At 41.3% G+C, this 20,232-nt stretch overlaps 1 protein-coding gene across 2 annotated transcripts; it reads right to left on the bottom strand.

Annotated features, from left to right (window-relative positions):
• Positions 1-1,082: 1,082 nt before the first annotated feature.
• PSMG1 (proteasome assembly chaperone 1) lies at positions 1,083-13,026 on the bottom strand. Of its 2 annotated transcripts, XR_009563654.2 has the most exons (8): positions 12,841-13,026; positions 11,438-11,544; positions 10,323-10,474; positions 7,949-8,011; positions 5,117-5,315; positions 4,094-4,230; positions 2,422-2,651; positions 1,083-1,291 (listed from the first exon to the last, which is right to left on the bottom strand). XR_009563654.2 is itself a non-coding variant. In XM_030835425.3 (7 exons), the coding sequence occupies exons 1-7, from the start codon at positions 12,975-12,977 to the stop codon at positions 1,217-1,219; spliced, it is 870 nt and encodes a 289-aa protein (XP_030691285.2). In that variant the 5' UTR covers positions 12,978-13,023; the 3' UTR covers positions 1,083-1,216. The 2 variants fall into 2 exon arrangements, 1 of the variants encoding a protein (XP_030691285.2); XM_030835425.3 differs by lacking the exon at positions 2,422-2,651 and having other exon boundaries at positions 12,841-13,023.
• Between the last annotated feature and the right edge of the window lie 7,206 nt (positions 13,027-20,232).

Raw genomic sequence — 20,232 nt, 5'->3', positions numbered from 1 at the left:
TCCTAACCACTGCGCCACCAGGGAAGTCCCTGATTTCTAGTTTTACCTGCAGTTTACAGATGAGGAAACTGGGCATCTGCCCTGCTTGAAGGCATCTGCCTGAGGTCACCAGCCTGTAAGGGTTGCCCTGAGATCTGAACAGAGGTTCACTCCAGGATGGATCTTCCTTACTTTCCACACTAACCCTCAGGGCAGGAAAAGACTCCAGGTCCAGCTGGGGCCAGAACCCAGTGTTACCTCAGGGCTCTACAAACGCAGTGCCGGATGGATACATACATTCTTGCAAGAAGTAAAATATTTCAGTTTCTATCACCCGGGCACGTTGACGTGTGCTACGCATAAGCCTCACAGCACTTGACTACGAGAGAAACCGAGCTTACTTGGGGAGCCGACAGTCTCCCCTGCCCACATCCAACCAGTAGCAACAAACACACTGAATCTAGAAGACAGAAATGGGTAAGCTGTCTCAATCTATAACATATCAATGACTCAATAACGAAATAGGAGGAAAGGTAGAAGACATAAGAAGCACTTCTCCACTCCACCATCTTAAAATTTATCTTCACTGATGCAGGTTCCAGTTTAGTTTGTGGGTCTGTGAAGCAGTGTGGCTCCTTGGAGCTCACGATCTAGTCACATTCTAGTGTAATACTCTACCGCAGTAGAGCTGGGGACATCGACACATTAACCCTGCAAAAGAGCCCAGAAAGTCTGCGTAAAGAGGCTTCTGTGAGATATTACTGAAAATGAGGAAACACAAATTTTTTGGTTTCACTTTGAGTAAATTGATTTTTATTCACACAAAAAAAACAAAACTGAAGAACTCATAAAATAGAACCTTTCCAAATAATAAGAATCACCAATAGATCATCAACTTTCAGGTTTCATACAGAATTTTTGCACCAAAGTATATATTTTTCCATATTATAAAACCTGTCGTTATCTGTAGCTTTTGAACAATTTAACTCTATTACCTTAAAATATTCAAATAAAACAATACTCCCACCTAGTGGATAAAGAAAAACGTCTGACTTATTTCAGGTGTGAACAGTACCACCATAAAAAAGGAACAAAAACTACAATGAATTTAAAATAAGTTTATTCTGTTAACATCCTCAAAATACCTCCCTGAAAAAAAAGTAACCTACAAAACAGTGCACGCCGCTCCCCTTCTAGGAATGGATGGGTAATATACTCTACAAAACAATCTTTGGAATCATGTGTAAATGTTACTCTGAATCTCATTTGTTGTCATCAATTTCTTCAGTATCTCTGTGCTCTGGGGAATATTCTGGAAGGAGAGAAAAAAGGCGTTCATATAGTGAGGCTGAGCATTCAGTCAGGAGCAAGGCACACTCTCGAGGCAGAAGCAGAGAAGGGCACCAAACGTGACAGGCCCTGCCCCTCACCTCCTCGCTCGGCAGACACGACATTGAGCGTGTCCCCCCCCGCCCCCCGCCCGAAGCTCTACCGGGACCTCAGGTCTCCCGGGAGCCTAAAGCCCTCAGACGGACACAACACTCTGCTTGGCCCACCTGAGCTCATGCCCGTCTGCAGCCCAATACCACGCTCCCCACCGCTCTCCTCAAACGCACCCTGAACTTGCCAACTTCGTGTTCACGCCGCCTCCCTCTGCACGTTCCTCCCCCTAGGACTCACCCACCCTTCCAGTCCAGCTGGAGGGCCACCCTCCCCGTGGGGCCTCTCCTCGGGTCAGCCTCGCCCCCATCCCCCCGCCCTGGCTGGCACCTGGCACAGCGGCCGCCTGCGCCACCTCCAGGCTGTGGACCACCCAGCACCGTGGGGTCCACGCGGCAGGCGTGCAAGAGAATTCCATTTTGTTGACCAAATACCACTTTGAGAAGGACAGAAGAGATGACCTAAGCCAGGATGACTGTATCTGGTCATTAAGAAAACAGCACCCTTCAAAGAGCCACTGTAGAAAAGTTAATTAAATTTCCTCTCCAAAGAATATTTTTAGACACTGGAAGTTGACTTAAACCCCACATGGCAGATGATTTGCAAGTCTGAGAATGAGGGCAGATGCTCCTGGAGCGTCTGTGCCCTGAGCACCAACTGCACCACGAGCAGAACCCGCCCGGCCCTCCTGCTGAAGCCCCAGCTCCTCTCTACTGTGCGCACCGCGGGGCTAACTGGCCGCACGGCAGTTCAGCTACAAAAGACGAAACAACTGGCCGACAGTCTGGGTCTCTCTGTTGACACAGGACTCTCTAAGTCACTTAAGTCTTGGCCCTCATGATGGTGTGCAGGGTGACGAGCAGACCTGGCGTCTTAAAACAGGGGATCGTGACAACTATGCACATCGACTTGACACAAAATACGGTGACAAAACTTAGGGGAAGTGTGAAACAGGAGAGGATAAAGCCAGATCGTGTACTACACCAGAAAACGGTAACACACCAGTTCACAAATCCTTCGGTGATCTGAAGGTGCAGAGTGGAGTCCACATTTCCCATACTACTTAGAACGTCCACCAGTGGACATGTGACAACAGGCCAAGAACAAACAGTGCAGAAAAGGTTTCACAAGGCAATAACGAGGCTCAGGTCACACATATGCATCCCAGGCTTGGAAACTGATATCTCTCTTAATGAAGGAAGAAATTTTGGCGAAAAAGAATAGGTGCAATGCTGAAAGAAGAGACAAATCAACAAGCCTGTGTGTCTGTGTGTGTGTGCACGCACGTACACGCGCACGCGCACATATATGTATACGTATATATACATACGCACACGTATGCTCACATGTATGTACAACCTGGAAGACAAGAGCTTACGTACAACCCACAGAATCTGTTATTTGCACAGTACCGCCATAAATTTACATACATTTTAAATGTATTCAAATATTTTGTATTTTGCAATAAAATCTTTCTAAATTTGTTATTCATTTCTCATGTTTCACTATGTCCTTTTTAATGTCCCTCTTTTATTTTTCGTTATTTTATCTTTTATGGCAAACTGCCTTTCAGACAATTAGTTATGTGATGAAAATTTCTGCAGTGAACATGCTTGCAGCCACAATGTCTGTGGCAAAGATGCTCCAGTGAAAGTGCCCAGAAGAGACACAACGGCCATGGCCCCTGCTCTCAACGAAGTGGGAAGAGCCAATCGGTTAACTACAGATGCAAGCAGCACTATTAGTCACTATATCCTCGGAAGGAGATGCTAAATACAAAATAACTCAATTTGTCTGAAAGATTATCCATGACTCTAGCTCATCTGAAAGATATACTTGAATTATACTAAGCTACAGTTTCACTCTTACTAATTCAACAAATGGTTGAGGGCCTTCTACACATCATATTCAGGATGATCTGGGGACACCAAAAGGGAAAACGTTCCCACGGAGTTGTCAATCTAACTAATTTATGAGAGCTATGAAATGAGATGACGCCAACAGAACTTACAAGAAAAGCTGCCCTAATACCAATGGCCATTCTAGAATAAAACAAGGCTTCCAACTTGGAACAATGTTGTTATAATCTCTTCCCTTTAAGGAAGAAGTTCTTAAACCAGGAGTCCACGGACTTTCAGCTAATCTCTTAGGGAGAGGATTGGAGTTCCTAAACTACCTGAAATTACTGGCAAAACTTTTCTATACATGTTCCCATATGTATTTTTCTGGGAAAGGAGCCCACAGATATATCCAGACTGAGAACAGGGAACAGATTTATCTCATCTAGTCCCATGTAAAATTAAGTGAATAAACATGACGATAATTTGATCCATACTGTGCTCAAAAATGCCTTCTCAAAAATTACACCTTCCAAATTTATTAGTTACAGAAACTTCTTGAACAGTGAAAACATCTTTCCACACAAACATCTGGGATTTAAAGCCCTGATCTATCCTGACAAAACATGAACAAAATATTCTCCAAGTTACAGAAGTATATCTAGAAGAATATGTGACAATCAAATTCAAACTGCCAGACCAGCAGTTTTCTCTTTACGTGGAGAAAAAAGGATCTCTACGTGCTGCTTAGGTTTCACACTGATACCATACATTTATGTTTGTTACTAAGTTCATTATAATAACTCAGCTATTAAGTCAATGAGATAAAACCTTACCTTAACCAAACTTTTCAAGCTTCTGGAAGAAAGTACAGGCTTAAAAGCTTCAACTGTGATTAGGTCTAATTTCATCACATCAGTATAACATAAGTACAGAATTGCAGAGATTTTCCATACTTGACAATAACTCAGAACTATGAATATACAAGAAAAAAAAATCACTTAAGTTTTCTGTTATATGATTTTGAAATTAAATACCTCTAACTCATAAAGGCTGCTTTTAAAAAGTCATCTCTGTTGCCTCTTTTAATCAAAGCATTTACTGACATTCTGAACCAATTATAATGCACATTTTCTTTCAAAGCCAATTTATTTTCCTAAGTTATCTCTTGCTTTTACAATTATGTTTATTTTGCATTTTCTGAACATACTACTGAGACACAGCTGGGTTAGCTAAGACACAAGATTAAAATTTTGCTGACTACACTAAAGTAAACTAAATAATAAATATACAATGCACAATGTAAAATATTTAGCCATTTATTCTAGTAAATTTAACATTTAAAGTTAAAAACATTTTATTTATTAACAAATAACACTGAATTATCTATTATAACATACTAGCCACTAAAAAGTGACAATCATAATTTGATATGATGTTAGGGTATAATTGGTAACAGGAATAAAAAATAAACTATTGAAGCAACTACCAAAATTCAATATCTGAAGCTTCTATTCTGACAATTAAAACGTACTTTACCAACTTCTCATACACCAACAACTTACATCTAACACTGGCTTGCATGATGAGTTATCAAAGACCAAAAAGAAACGGCAACTCGGAAGCTAACAGTCAAGAACTCTGAGCTGCTCTCATACAACTGTGTGTCTGGAAAGTTTCAAGACACAAACCAAACAGAATATACCAGCAACTAGAGCAATTAGTGAGGACAAACAGCAATACAATGGCATCAATCATCATTAACAAACGGCCTCAAAAAGATCCCTACTGGTCCAACTCATAACTATGAATAAAGTAATAACAAGATAAAATGTGAATGCTATGCACTGTAATACCACCTGCTGCAGGAAGGTCATGCACGATATTTGGTTGTTCTAGCAGTGAACAGCAAGGAGGCTCTCTGAAATTCTGTGTTTTTAGGGCTTTCAGGAAAGGAGTATGAAGACTGCTGGTAGATTCTGAAGTTTTATAGTCAGTAACATGTCGACATGTAAGAATAGTTACTTGCATATTCTTCCTTGGACAAGAGCCAAAAACCTAGCACAAAATTGATTTCAAATTAAAAAATATATATATATAATTTTGTGACAGAATAGAAACATCCCTCTAGTTGTTTATCTACACCATTCATACATATATACACACATACACACACACACACCTTGCAGGGGTGGAACTGTCCATGGAAAAACAAAACCCATGCTTTGCTGTGCCCTCACCTGGGTCTCATCTTAATTCTGTCACTTTCTAGTTGGGTAACCTTCTCCAAGTTACCTTCCTCACCTGTGAACTAAGGGCTACTTACCTGAGGGAGGTGTGATCTGGATTAAATGAAGTCAGGAACAAAGGAGGCAGAGCAGCTAACAGCCAGGGATGCCATGGCAGGTAAGGCAGTCACTCAACTATGAGCACCTGTTCGTTTACGCCCTCTCCCGCCCGCCACAGATGCCTGCAAATTATTCTTTTTGGTTTGTTCCAGTTTGTTCTGTTTCTAAGATCACTACTTGCAATCAGTGTTGAGAACAGTGTTACACTGAATAGAAGTGAATGGGAATGACACCCATTCTTTACTGGATAAAGTGACGTGATCAAGATCTCTTCTAACACAGGTATCTCTAAGAACGCTCCACTTAGACTAGTGTTGTATCAGCAACAGGAAGTGATCCTTTCACTAATATAACAGGTTCAAGAACACTGTATTAAGGATGTTTCTAAGAACATCACTTGCAAGTTGCACTCATAAGTGTTTTATCAGTGCAAATGATTCTTAAATTCGCTTTTAAATTTATTTCAATCGTAGACTAAGTTTCAATCGCTCAAGACCTCAATGTCCACCTAAGTTGGTATTTCATGGATTTCCAGGGACCCTTCCAGCTTTTAAAATCTTTGGTGATGTAAGAAAATAAAAAAAGCAGCTATCTTTTAAGGAAAAAAAGAGTAGATTTTAGGTCATTGCACCTTGTTTGAAAATATTTTATGAAGAGAGCAAAATGGCTATTTCAAATAGCAAGGGAACTAAAGATTTTATATTATGTGCCGTAAGTGATTTATAAGGAGACTTTAATTGTAGTGTAGCTTTATAAATAAACACAAAACTTAACACCACATACATTTGTCAGCAGATACGTCCCATTTAAGGGCTATAACGTTACTCACAAGGCCTGATTTATCATCCTCCCTAAAATACTTATCATCTGAAGCCACAATACTTGACACCTGTTGGACTGTGTGTGATTATCAGGATTATGCAGCTGACGTGAACCCAACAGCAGAGGGATCCGAAGAGTATCCCCGGGTGGGGGGGAAACACTGATTAAAAAATTCTGTTTTGGAAATGCATAATTCTACATTTTTTCAAGTCTGAGAGAGAACAGCTGTTCCATAGTACAAAAATAATAAAACGCCCTACATAAACTGACAATACAATTAATACGGCGGCTTCCCACCCTTCTGAGATCTGCTGAAAGCTATGGACCCTCTCTCTAGAAAATACACGTAGGTACACAGCATAAAATCATATATACAACCATAAGATTCACAGATCTTATTAGAAAATTCCTCATTTAATAAAATGCATTGAATAACTTTTAATAAATGTTTCTAAGTATGCCAATCTGGTTTAAAGCAGGTGTACATCAAATTTTTTATTTCTAATGAACTTAATTGTAATACCTACATAAAAATATGCCTAAGATTTAAGTTGCAATGTTGAAAAGACGTATATAAAAGGGCTATTTCATTTAAAAATAACCTGCAACTACCAACTGGACTTCCCTGGTGGCGCAGTGGTTAAGAATCCGCCTGCCAGTGCAGGAGGCACGGGTTCAAGCCCTGGTCCAGGAAGATCCACCTGCCGCGGAGCAACTAAGCCCGTGCGCCACAACTACTGAGCCTGTGCTCTAGAGCCCACGAGCCACAACTACTGAAGCCCACGTGCCACAACTACTGAGCCTGTGTTCTAGAGCCCACGAGCCATAACTACTGAAGTCCGTGCGCCTAGAGCCCATGCTCCGCAACAGGAGGAGCCGCCGCAATGAGAAGCCCACGCACCGCAACGAAGAGTAGCCCCCGCTTGCCGCAACTAGAGAAAGTGTGCACAGCAACAAAGACCCAACGCAGCCAAAAATAAGTAAATAAATAATTAAAAAATAATAACCTGCAACTACCAAAATTAATGATTATTCTCTAAAATTTCTAGCTAAGTTCTTCACTGAAAAATTTGTTTTAGTGGACACATACCATGTGCTCAATTTTCCCACAAAATGAAGCCTCAATTGATCCCATTCTAATGCTACGAAAAACGGATGAAACCCCGGTGTGAGTGTCAGCTGAGCACCAACCCCAGGAACCCAGGTTCTCACCTCCCGTCCCTGCGCTTCCGGGCAGCATTGTCAGCACGGCCCATTTTCACCCGTGGCTGCAACCCTGCTCTGTTTCATGGGGGTAACTTGTTCCAACTATGTCTTATGTTTTTATGACCAACGATCTTTAGCACATTGCTGATCACATTTGCCAAATGAGTTCTTTTATTCTTTATATTCTGTAACAAACTCCTACTATATTTCTAAGGGAAAAAGCAAATACTTACCCCGCTTCAACATCTGACTACATGGGTTTAAGTGTAAAGAAACGGAACCTTGATGAAGTAGCAACCCCAGAATCTCTCTTACCTTTTCCAGCCACTGATACTGCTGATCTTCAGCAACGTAGCAACTACATTGACAGAGCACAACCTGAAAATCAAACCCCGAGTTTTCTGTCAGGTCAAATAAATATTACACACACCCCACACTGTCATCATATACATATCATGTGAATCCCAACATAACCTCTGGATAACACTTGTTTTGCTTAATCTGCTACTGCCTTACTTATTTTTCTTTTTAAAATTTAAGAATCAAGCCACTACTGGCAGTTAGTATCAGAGAAAAGTGCACATTGACAGAGCAACTGTGATGGCCGGCACAGGAGATTCTAAAGATAATATCAGTAAGTACTACCGGAGTCCTCTCTATAAAACAGAGACGACACCAGGCCTGCTGCCCATCCGGGGGTGGGTGGTGCCACACACTGTGAAGATCAAACTCAAAAAGCGTTACAAAAACATTAAGTGCTATCAGGACAGCAGCCCAGCAGCATCTCAGCCCAGCGGCACCCTAGGACACTGCTGATGCCTGGAAGGCAATATTATTCTAGCCACCATGTCCAGACCATGTGCTTGAAGTGAAAACATGCAATGCACAATGCTGTAAAAGGATGACATTCCGGATTATTAATGCTTGTGGAATGATAGCATCCATAAAAGTCAACTTTGTCTTCTATTGAAATATCGCCAGAAACACTAACACTTAATGACACAAGTGGGAAAAAATGAAACACAAGGACTTCCCTGGTGATCCGGCAGTTAAGACTCTGCACTTCCACTTCGGGGGCACGGGTTCGATCCCTGGTTGGGCGGAACTAAGATCTCGCATGCAGTGTGGTGTGGCCAAAAAAAAAAAAAAAATGAAGAAGCGGCACAAGAGGGAAAAAGAGGGCCCAGGGACAGGGGGAAGAGAAAGACTAGATATGGAATTAGCTACACACAAAGATTCTGGATAGTCAAGAGACACCCAACCAATCAATGGTATAACTAAATGCAGTAACAGAAATTTCTACTGCTTGACCTCCAGATGTATTCTAGAGTGAAAACTTCCCACTAAGGATCAGATAAAGAACATGCTTTGGGACTTCCCTGGCAGTCCAGTGGTTAAGACTTCGCCTTCCAACGCAGAGAGTACAGGTTCAATCCCTGGTCAGGGAGCTAAGATCCCACACGCCTCGGGACCAAAACATAAACCAGAAGCAATGTTGTAACAAATTCAACAAAGACTTTAAAAATGGTCCACATCAAAAAATCTTAAAAAAAAATGCTTAGTTTCCTTATTACTTATTTCCTATAAATACCGGATGTTTACAAAAATCCTTATGTAAACTTTAATAACTTTGGATAACATATTACAAAAACAAACTGTAAGTATTACAAAATCAAATTTTAGTTTTCAAGGCTAACATTATAGTATTATGGAATTACTGACTGCTTGCATTGTCTGAATCCCTGCCCCTGGCCTCTGTTCAAGCACTCAGCAGCTGTGGAACGGCACTCTGTCAGACAAGCAGGTGGCGAGACAGACATCACCTGCCCGGCCACCTCACCTGCCTGACCTGTCTCCCAAACCGCCCAGGACACTCCTTTCTCTCAATGAACCCAAGGATAGGATTAGGACAAACGGTTCCAATGAAATCACTAGGCATCAGCTACAGAGTTATCTTTCATAACTTAAAAAATCGGGATGAATTAGGAATTCGCTGACGGTCCAGTGGTTAAGACTCTGCACTTCCACTGCAGGGTGCACGGGTTTGATCCCTGGTTGGGGAACTAAGATTCCGAAAGCCGAGGGGAGCGGCCAAAAGAAGGAAAAAAAAAAAATCAGGATGAATCAGGTGAGGATGGAAGCTTAAGGTCAACAGAATTGTATTTAGAATGCACGAAGCATCCATTTGCTCAATGTTAACTGAGTCCCTAGGCTGTGCTCAGCATTGGCTGAATACCGGGTGGGTATACAGCGACAAAGCAGAACTCCCTGCTTCCACAGCGGGTACGCATTTTCCCATGTTTACCTTTGCCAGCTTAAATCATTCTTTGAATGTGGGCAAAGTTTAAATATCTAATGTTTCTGGTTTGCTTCTAAAAAAGTTATTTCAGAATTTCCTCAGAAGTTTACCAACACACCATGTTAACATTTATATAAACAAAAAAGTGACGCTGTTGACCAAGTATGCTTCAATAAAAAAAGGTTTTTTAATTAAAATTTGTTTTTAATTTGTTTTTAATTTTAAAAAATAAAAAAACAAGAACCAGACAAAAAAGTGGTTACTAACACTGCCTACAGGCAGAATTCCTCAGCCCAAAAGGAGACATAAAGGAACATGAAATTCAAAGGAACACTACATAAATGATGCCTAAGGAACCCCACTTAAACATACAAGTCAGGCCCCACATACCGAGGGATTCGATTTTAGGTGATAAAACACACAAAAAGCCTCTGTGGGGGACAGGTGTGTAGTGTCCACTGTCCTACACCATTCATTCCAGAGTTTAGCACAACCAACTTCTTCCCAGACTCCTGAATTCATGATGAATGATGACAAAAATGCTGTGAAAAACAATTCGCATAAGTTAGTGTTTGGATCCGCAAATTGCATTTTCTATTCAATAAAAAAGATATTCAGGTTACTTGAGAATCTTAGAGCTGAAAGAGCCATTGAGACCATCAACCTTATGCACACCATCATCTTGCAGGAAAACACGCTGAGGCCTCAAGAAGTTAAAGGCCACACCCTGAGTACAGGTGGTACTGGAGCCAGGAATCGAGAAGACAGGTTTGCTGACAGACTTTACCAGACACACACCGTAACACCCTTGTGGAAAATTTCAGGCCAGGAGAACTTCATGTAAATGAGTCAGCAGTTATTTACCATGTACTCCTCTACAAGCACTAGGGGTACCTTACAGGGCAAGGAATCTTCACTGGGGTTCCCCAAGGCTCTCCTCCACATCTGTGAACCCCCTAAAACGATACAGGTTTGTGTACTTGTGTGTGTGTGCGTTGTTCTAGCTGCACTCTGCACCGTTCTGGCTTTAACCTATCAAATGAATTCATATATGTGAAGATCTTAGAAACCAAGTACTGAAAAATGTAGCAATTATTATTGTCATTTTTAGAGTGCTCCATATGTTTTTAAAGGAGCTGGTTAACTCAAAAACATGCAAGGACCACTGTGACAAGGGGGCCGTGTTGCACATGCCACCGCTGCCCTCCCAGTCTGGCCACGACAGGCCCAGAAGCCTAAGAAAACCTGTATACTAGAAACCGTGTTTCCTTGACTTCGTAAGTTCCCAAAGCCAAGAACATTTCCTCTAAATCTCATTTTTCAAGCTTATCAAAAAGACAGTGCCGCATGAGCAGCGGTAGAATTCACTCAGATACAAAGTTACTCTGCTACGACTTTTTCTAAAAAAGTAACAGACATTAGAAATCTTTTATGGTGGAAATAAATAAGCAACTTCAGCTTTTGCTCTTCCAACAAAATGTGTCGTCTAATGCACTTGCACTTACCTACTGCGTTATTTCCTATCGCAATTATAAACTTGGAGCAAGGATATTTTTCTAGCAGAGAAACTTCCAAAGTTGTTTTTGTTTGTCTTCGAAGGAGCCGCACCTCCCTAACACAAGAAACGAAAGACGAAACGAAAGCAATTTAAATGTAATCAGTACTATACTATGACAAAAAGGCTACTATAAGTATGATTTTGTATTAAGTAAAATGCAAACTTTAATTCTGTAAAGAACATAATTATAATCCTAAGGAAACAATGGATTCAGGCGACGATAACTAACAGGTAAAACCCTTTGCTGCAAAGTTCCTGGAGAACTGTACAAGAGGGATCAAGCTGTCCAGCTGACCCACTGATCAATCCATCTTAGAACCCCTAAAAGTGGGACAACTGGGCACAGTGTGCAGTGAGAAACTGCAAATACCACCTCCGAGGCATCCGTGCCAGCAAAATACTGACCAAGCCTCTTAGAAGGAGCTTCCCTTTACAGGAGATGCAGGTGATGGACACACATCTGCATAAATGACACCAAGAGGAAGCAATCAGGCAAATCCAGAGCATGGGACAGCCTGCAGGACAATCAGTCTCTCGGCCAGGGTGAAAAAGGAGGGGGGCTGCTCCAAACGAAAGGAAGCACAAAAGAAGAAACATCTAGATGTAAGGTGCAAGCCTGGCCAGGATTCTGATTTCCAGAGGCCCACTGTAAAATGTCACGTCTGAGACAACTGCATAAATCTGACCACGGACTGGCTATTAAACAGTATCCAAAAAGTATTATTAATTGTTAAGGAGGATGACAGCATACGTAAGGCAATGCCTATATCGTTGAGACGCATTCGGAAAACTGCAGCGGTGAAAGGCCACGGTGACTGGGACCCACCTAGGGGGTGGAGGGAGATAAAATAAATGTGGCAAAATCTTCATAACTGTTGAACTTACGTGACTGGATGGGCTTAAAGTGTCATTTTACTATTTTCTCCAGTGTCTGTGTGTTTGGAAATAATCCAGTTTTTAAAAAGACATATCCATCTGCTACTGACACGTAATACTGAGGTGTGCGGCGGCGAAGAAAGTTCTAAAAGACCTGTCTTATGCCCATAAACCAAAGACACGACAAACCTGGAGCGGGAAGACAGCCCTGCAGCGGTGGAAAACCTAACAAGCCCGCAGAAAACCACCTGCATCAAAGCTAAAGAATGCCTTTAAAGACGCGAGGATCCGACGGCTCCACGGAGCCTGCAGCAAGCCCCGTGAGCCGCCTCTACCCGGCGCCCCCGGAGTTGTCTGGACCCCCTGTGCCCCTCGAGGACCGGTGCCGAGCGCGGAGCAGCCGCGACCCCGGGGCTGCGCGTCTGCTCCTGCGCCCGCCAGGCCGGGTCTGCGACGTCGCGCCCAAGACCTCACCTCTTCCGCGCCAGTTGCTGCCGGACCTCCCCGTCTTCGGGCGTCTCCCTCCTCCCCTCCTCTTCCTCCTCCTCCTCGTCCTCCGCCCCGGCTCGGCACGGCGCCCTCACCACCTCTCCGAAGAACGTGGCTGCCATAACCGCCCTCACACCCTCCCGGCCGAACTGCGGCTCCACAGCACGACGCAGGCGCCCCGCGCAAGCGCCCCTGATCACCATCACACACCGCCCCGCCCCCCCCCGAGGGCACCACCCCCGCGCATGCGCCCCGGTCCTTGCGGCGGCGCAAGCCCGGAGCGTTTATTCTTCAGCCGCCTGAGCTCTGCGGGGCCACCGAGAGATCGGATGACTGCGGGCTAGAGAGGCAAGAAACGAGAGGCGAGCCAGGGGGCGGGGCCTCCCGTCCAGCAGGTAACGGGCAGAGGAGGGGCTCGGCCGCCCCAGCCCCAGTTTGTAGCGCTCCGGGAAGAGGGCAGGCAGGTTACCTTTCCTTCGTTAAATCCGTTTCCGTTTTCTTCTCCGTTAGGAGTGACTGGGTGAACTTTGGTTTATTAAGCACCCAGCTTCAAACCGCGACCGCCCCAGGTAGGTGCCAGCCCGGCGCGTCCTAGGGACAGTGGACAGAGGAGGGCAGGAAGAAATACAGTGCTTCGCGGTGTTGTAAAAATGAGCCTTTACTCTGGCAATAGGAAGTCACATTTCAAAAGCTGATGCTTGTCAAGCTGATCTAAAAGACTTAATGAGAATGCAAAAATAGTTGCTTCTTTTTTAAGACTTGGCCATTTCTAATACAAAGTTTTCGTTTTAAATAGCCTTTCATTAATAAGCAAAGTACGTAATTTTTGAATTGGTTCTCATCTTTCAAATTTAATCGAGACAAAGTTAACGGAGCACTAATCCAAGCAGGAGAGAAAAGGGACACTACACCATAGTGTAAATGAAAATACCCAACAGAAAAAAAAGTCCATTCACCTAGATTTAGTTGTGCTGAAACTAGAGGGCATTGCTTACATTCTGAAACCCTATCAATAAATAGTAACAAAGTTAAGTGCTAATTTGGGGTCGGGGGAGCCTCTTGAGATTAAAAAAAAATCTCAGAAATCTGTTGCTAGAAACATCTTGTTTAAAGAAGTGGAACAAGCCTTTCCATAAAATCAGTATTTAGCAATTCTACACATTACTGCAAAATAATATATTGAGTTTTGAAGAAATTTGAACATTTAAGTATAAACAATAAGACCAAATTGCTATCCAGTTAGAGCTTAGGAAACTTTGGGTATAGCTAGCAAGCTAGAATATACAAGATTACCAGTGTAATATTTTAAAACTGCATTAACACTCCTGGGTTACTTGGTTTTATAGAATGACTGAATTGCAGAATAAAAGTTTGGGCATCACTTAGTCCTTCTGTTCAATAAAATAGCTTCATTTTTACCAGTAAGATCTAAATTTGATTTCAATTACATTATGAAAAAAATCACTTGTGGAAAGCTGATTAAAATTATAAATAGGGTAATGATAGTACACTTAGCCATGATTAAAATTCTGCATACATTTCAGAGAGAGAGAGTTTTACAAGAATGTTAAATTTTAAACAAATGCTTACTTCATGCAGTTACAATAAATTTAGGCCAAACACTTTAAAAAAGGCACGTATATGTTCAAATTAAAAAGTCAACCAGAAAAGGGATTCCACTATGAAAGAAGGCTGATGATACAATCTCAAGTACTGACAGAAATTAACCCCACCACAGTAAGTTATAATTTCAAAATGAAATTTTCATGACACTGAACCTGTCAAAACACTTTGAATAAAATAGTCTTAAACTGAGATTTTAACATTTTCATTTTATGGCATTTGTTGAGGACACAGCATACCCAATAAGAAGTTTCTATGAAATTAAGTGTAAATATGGGATTGAAAATGGGTTTAAACATTTCATTAAAGATCAAAAATCAAACCTCATGCACCTAAAAATATTAGCAGTTTATTAGGAATTCTTCCCTTTCTCACCTGTACTAGTAACAAGTTACTGGTATCAGTATTTCAGATGAAAATATACTATAAACAGAGCAAAGAACACAGACTCCGTAGGTTAGAAATACTCTGGCTTATGCTAAGAAAAAGAAAATGACAACAAAAAGCCTTTTTTTAAGCAGACATGCAACTACAAATTTCTCAAGTAATCAAGACACTCAGTTGATCTGTATAACCAAAAAATATGCACTACATTAGTCTAATGAAAAAGGAATAGAAACCCTTAAGTTTCTATATTTTACTTTCTCAGATTTACACATGCAAATCTTATATTAATATTCACAGATATTTTTAAATGGGAGAACAGCTTGCTTCTAACAATTCAGTTTTCCAATAGCATGTTACCATGTTAAAAAGATTTGACAGTGCGTTCATTTAATCTGGTGATTTTAATTTCAACTATTAACAAATTAAACCTCATTGCAAATAAGTTCTTTATAGTATCAAGACCAGATTTTCCAATCCTAGTGAAGGACTGAAATAGCCCAGACATGCTGCCATTGTGATGAGACTGTAATAAATTTGTAATAAGTTCATAAAGTTCTTTTAAGGTGCTATGGAGAAACATAAGAGGATGTGACTGTATCATCTAAAAATATGACTGTTTTGATCTATACTTTTTATTTTCTATGTCATTAAAACTAAGATCTGCCTCACAGTGAGGCACATTTTGGCCATCTCTGTAAATGCTGCTACATGAAAGTAAAAATGAGAAAAAGTTGTGATAGTCACATTCATAGCTTTCATAGAAAAATATATATTCCCTGAATTAGTCATATCAAGTGGTCACCATTCAGTATGAATTCCAGTATTATAAACAAAAGAAGAATACTAATGGATTTTCTCTAATTGTCTATTTCCAACGCTCTACTTCAGAACTCATTTATCAACATCCCCATCATTGAATCCCCAGATCCTTCTATAGTTTAAGTTGTTTATAACTTTGGGGGCTGCGAATTATGGGGACTGGATCTTGTTAAAGTATTTGCTTCAATCAAAAGTCAAATAGGCTTGAGCGTCCCTGGTGGCGCAGTAGTTGAGAGTCGATGCAGGAGACGCGGGTTCATGCCCCGGTCCCGGAGGATCCCACATGCCGCGGAGCGGCTGGGCCCGTGAGCCGTGGCCGCTGAGCCTGCGCGTCCGGAGCCTGTGCTCCGCAACGGGAGAGGCCACAACAGTGAGAGGCCCGCGTACCGCAAAAAAAAAAAAAGGAAAAAAAAAGTCAAATAGGCTCAATGGCACTTCCTCTTGAAATGTGCCTTTTTTTCTCTTATTTCATTAATGACACTATAGTCATGGTGGTCTGAAATTTTATACTGTAATGCAGAACGCTGAAAATTAGCATCAGGTTGAGATTTTGAAATCTCAACCCTGTACAATTCCCATTATTTTCTTCCTCTGAAGAATCAAGAGATTTCTTCAAGGCCCTCCCTTTCTGGAAAGGAATAATCTCATGACAGGCCATTTGTCTTTTCTTTCCACCTCTCCAGCTACAGGCTCCACAATCTATTTCCCCTCCAGAATTCTCTGTAACGTGTGTCTGTACGAGGGCTGACTAGGAGGAAGCCGTCCTCCCACTTTGACCCACTGGATTATGGCTTTTAGAAATTCCTCCGAAGGTGCCAACAAGGGATTAACGTTTAGAGCTAGGAGCAGAATGCAACTGCCAGTTTACTTGTGGCCCCTGGTTTTCAATTCTACTCTACATTTTCATAGTCACTACTGTGCTTTTTCTTTCCAGGATCTGAACCGCCTTAAAAAAGGCATTTTTCTATTAATATCTTCTAGCTCCTTTTCACTTTCAGAATTTATGGTTGTGTCATCCTCTTTATAAACATTCAGGAATTTTTCTTAGCTGCAGCAGCAGCATTTCGACGGGGCAGTCTTCTGCTACTCTCCCTAATCCACCCCTTTTCTGGTCCTGAAATCGTTTCCTTTAGATTACTCATTATTTTATTTGCAGCAACAGTGGCACATCTGCGGGGAACTTTCTCAGGCACCATTTTTGCTTTCAGAGTTTCACTAGGCATTTGCACTGCATCCTTCTGATTATGCATACATGTTCTCATTTTTGTATTGGGGTCTCTGTCTCTAGAACAGATTCTGAAAAATGAGTGAAAGTTCATATAAATGGAAAAATCTTGTAACACAAGATTTTACTACTACTTACATTCCTCAACAATAAATGTTAAAACTACTCACATTGCTAAATTAAAAAACATAAATGATCATCGTCAATGATACGTTTTCGACATTGATACAACCTTCCATTTCCTTATCTACAAAAGGAAGTCTTGGGTAGAAGCTACGATCCCTTGCACCTGGCATACTTTGCAATCTGGAAGGATAACTGTCACTCAAAGCAGTAGCAGACTTGTAAGAATGGAGTTAAGTACGTTCAGTCACTAACCTAAAGCTACTAACCTAAAAGCACTTTTTAAAAATCTGAATTTTTTCAATAGAACTTTGTAGGTTTTAAATTTTTGGTATCATTTCTAATACTCTATGTTGAATTACTTTAAAATACTCAATATGATTTCTGAAATAATTTTCCTAGAACCTAAACAAGGAAATGCCATCATGACTGATGATACAGCATCAGCCCTACTTCAAGATCGTTAAGGTTTTAGTTCCAACACCAATGTTTCCTTCAGTCAAAAAAAATTACATGGGTAACTAGTAGATAGAAAGGAACTGTATATTAGTTTTATATAACTGAAATGTGGTTTTCATCCTAGATTCATTTTTTTTTCAAATTATTTCAGCATTTTATATAACTGAAATGATTAAATCCTAGTTTCACTATTATTCAGATACTTTCTGAGCTGGTATATGCTGGGCACACAGAGGATCAGGCTAAATATTCTAAAAGAAATGAACTCTACACACACAAGTATAGTTGCTATAAGGAAGCACAGGGTGCTGTGAGAAATACTCTAGAAACCTAACTTCGTAAGGGACAAGGAAAAGCTTCCTTTGAGGAAGTGTTATTGTAGCTGTGAGCTAGAAACTGTGACGGGATCCACCAGCCAAAAGGCAGGACAAAAGGCACACTAGAGAAGCAGGTCCTTCATGTGGCCTGAGGCAGCCTCCATGGTAGCTCAGATGGATCTTAGTGGGGCTGTGCTGAGCTGCCCCATGGTGCTGGGCCTACCACTCCACATCTACCAGCTTAGATGGGCTCATACCATTTTTATTTTTGCCAACATCTGAATGCTGTATTTTCAAGTTTCAAATACAAGATTAATGAGCAAAAGTATCTGGGGCAAAAATATCTCTTGATAAAAATGCATCTGAAGTTCATCAGCCCCTGAATATTGGGCCTTATCTGTTGGCAATCTAGTCTTGCTGCCACTGAGTCAAACTATCTAAAACTGTCTTAAATGTTCACAAGTCTTGCTGGGGGGTGAGGTTGTAGGACGCTGCCTCATGTTTCCAGACATTCAGCAGTTGATAAGGAAAGGCTGCAGATACTGAAATCACCACACATCTGGAGGACTCACTTCCACTATATCCTCTTCACTGCTAAGGAGAGAAAGTAAGGGTTTTCTCAGCTATCAACACGGTTACTCTGTAGCAGTGAAACTACAAATTACCAGCCTTCTTAGTTTTTCCTTTTGTGAGGGGAGATGTGTATCTTTCTGTCACCAAGGGCAAATGAGTACAGGTGAAAATGGCTTCTGTGGATTGACATGTTCATTAACAACAGAGCAAGGATTATGAGGAAGGTCTTCCACACTCAAAAGAAAAACCCTTCAGATTTTACCTTAAGTCTATGAAACTCGTTTCAAAGATGTGCTTTGTGCTTTCTCCAAGACCCATGAAAGTTCTCCCAAAGTAGATTAGGAACTACTCTGCTAAAAGCAACCCCCCACAAATGCCTCAGTCTTCTATTTGTTTTTCCAGTGAAACTCTATTTCTAAAGACATGATGTGCTCAGTATAAGTCCCACGGCATTGCAAAAATGGCATTTTAGCAGGCTGAGCTACTCAGCAGGGCGGGGCTCCATGCAGCAGGTCCACCCCCACCTCCCCTCGCCCCCACTCCACACCCTTCCTTGGGCTCTGTGGAGTCCCCTGCACATGAAATTGGGAAGTGAAAGGAGGACTGGCTTAAAGTGGTATCTTTACCACTTCAAACAATGTTTTTAAATTATAAACTACTGTCTCAGCAAACCAACCCTGGATTCAAAGTGAATCTTTAGCACATTGAATCAATGTTAAGCAAATGCTAGAATATAAATGTGCTACAACAGATGAAGTTTTAAAAAATATATGGCAAAATTAAGGTGAAATTTGTACTTTATGGTAAGATAAGGATATGCTATTATCAGTCAACAAACTGCATCCATTTGCATGTTGAAAAAAATATTAAAAACAGACAATTGGGGCGTCCCTGGTGGCGCAGTGGTTGGGAGTCCGCCTGCCGATGCAGGGGACACGGGTTCGTGCCCCGTCCGGGAGGATCCCACATGCCGCGGAGCGGCTGGGCCTGTGAGCCATGGCCGCTGAGCCTGCGCGTCCGGAGCCTGTGCTCCGCAACGGGAGAGGCCACAACAGTGAGCAGCCCGCGTACCGCAAAAAAAAAAAAAAAAAAAAGGCAATTGGTTCATTCCCAACAACATATCCAGTTGAATGGTATAGATAAAATCCTATTACACTAAAATTTTCTGTGGGACAAAATGATTTAAATTGCATTAACTAATTCCTTTTTATTTTTTTTAAATTCCTTTTTAATGTAGTGATGAAAGTACTTATACTGACAACTTAGGAACCTAGTAATACCAACTCTTAAGACATTTGTAATCCAAAATAAGGGAAAAGTTAAGATTCTACAGAAGAAACTATAATTAGCCTTTTAAAAATGCTTTAAGGAAATATGAACTATGTCCAGAGGGGAGAGAATACAGGAATAAGTTATACTGTATAAGCAACTTCCACTTGATAAAGCTGTTATCTCTGAAGACTTAGACCATAAAATGGGAATTTCATAAAAACAATCTGAGGAAGACAGAAGAATGACAGTGGTGAACTTTTTAAAATATAATAATAGATACATGTAAGTCAGTGTTAATTTTATTACTGAGAACTTAGTAAATTATAAAGTGTTTTATTGTCCTTGAGAAAATCACAAACAGTTTTTAGAAATATATACAGGATAATTCAGGGTTAGAGAGAAGTCCAATTTATGTATTAGGGTACAAGCTTAAAATTTTTGGAGGATACTGCTCTAAAAATACATCTGTGATCGTGTCATTTACTACTAACAAATCAGTATAATCCCAAAAGTCCTACTGTCCTAGATGGTCTTGGGTCAGCCACAGGTGTTGGAACAGTCACTGAGTGCTAGAGGCAT

The sequence above is a fragment of the Globicephala melas genome, chromosome 4, assembly GCF_963455315.2.
Source record: "Globicephala melas chromosome 4, mGloMel1.2, whole genome shotgun sequence".
NCBI classification, from domain to species: Eukaryota; Metazoa; Chordata; class Mammalia; order Artiodactyla; family Delphinidae; genus Globicephala; species Globicephala melas.
Note: the sequence above shows the minus strand (reverse complement) of the source record. Positions and strands in the feature narration are given on the sequence as shown.

Coding starts and splice junctions, on each gene's coding strand:
- PSMG1 (XM_030835425.3), bottom strand. CDS start 12,977: ATGGCAGCCACGTTCTTCGGAGAGGTGGTGAGGGCGCCGTGCCGAGCC. Junction 5,316..7,948: donor AGTATCAGTGGCTGGAAAAG/GTAAGAGAGATT, acceptor ATTTTGTGCTAG/GTTTTTGGCTCTTGTCCAAG. Junction 1,292..4,093: donor GCTTGAAAAGTTTGGTTAAG/GTAAGGTTTTAT, acceptor CTCTCCTTCCAG/AATATTCCCCAGAGCACAGA.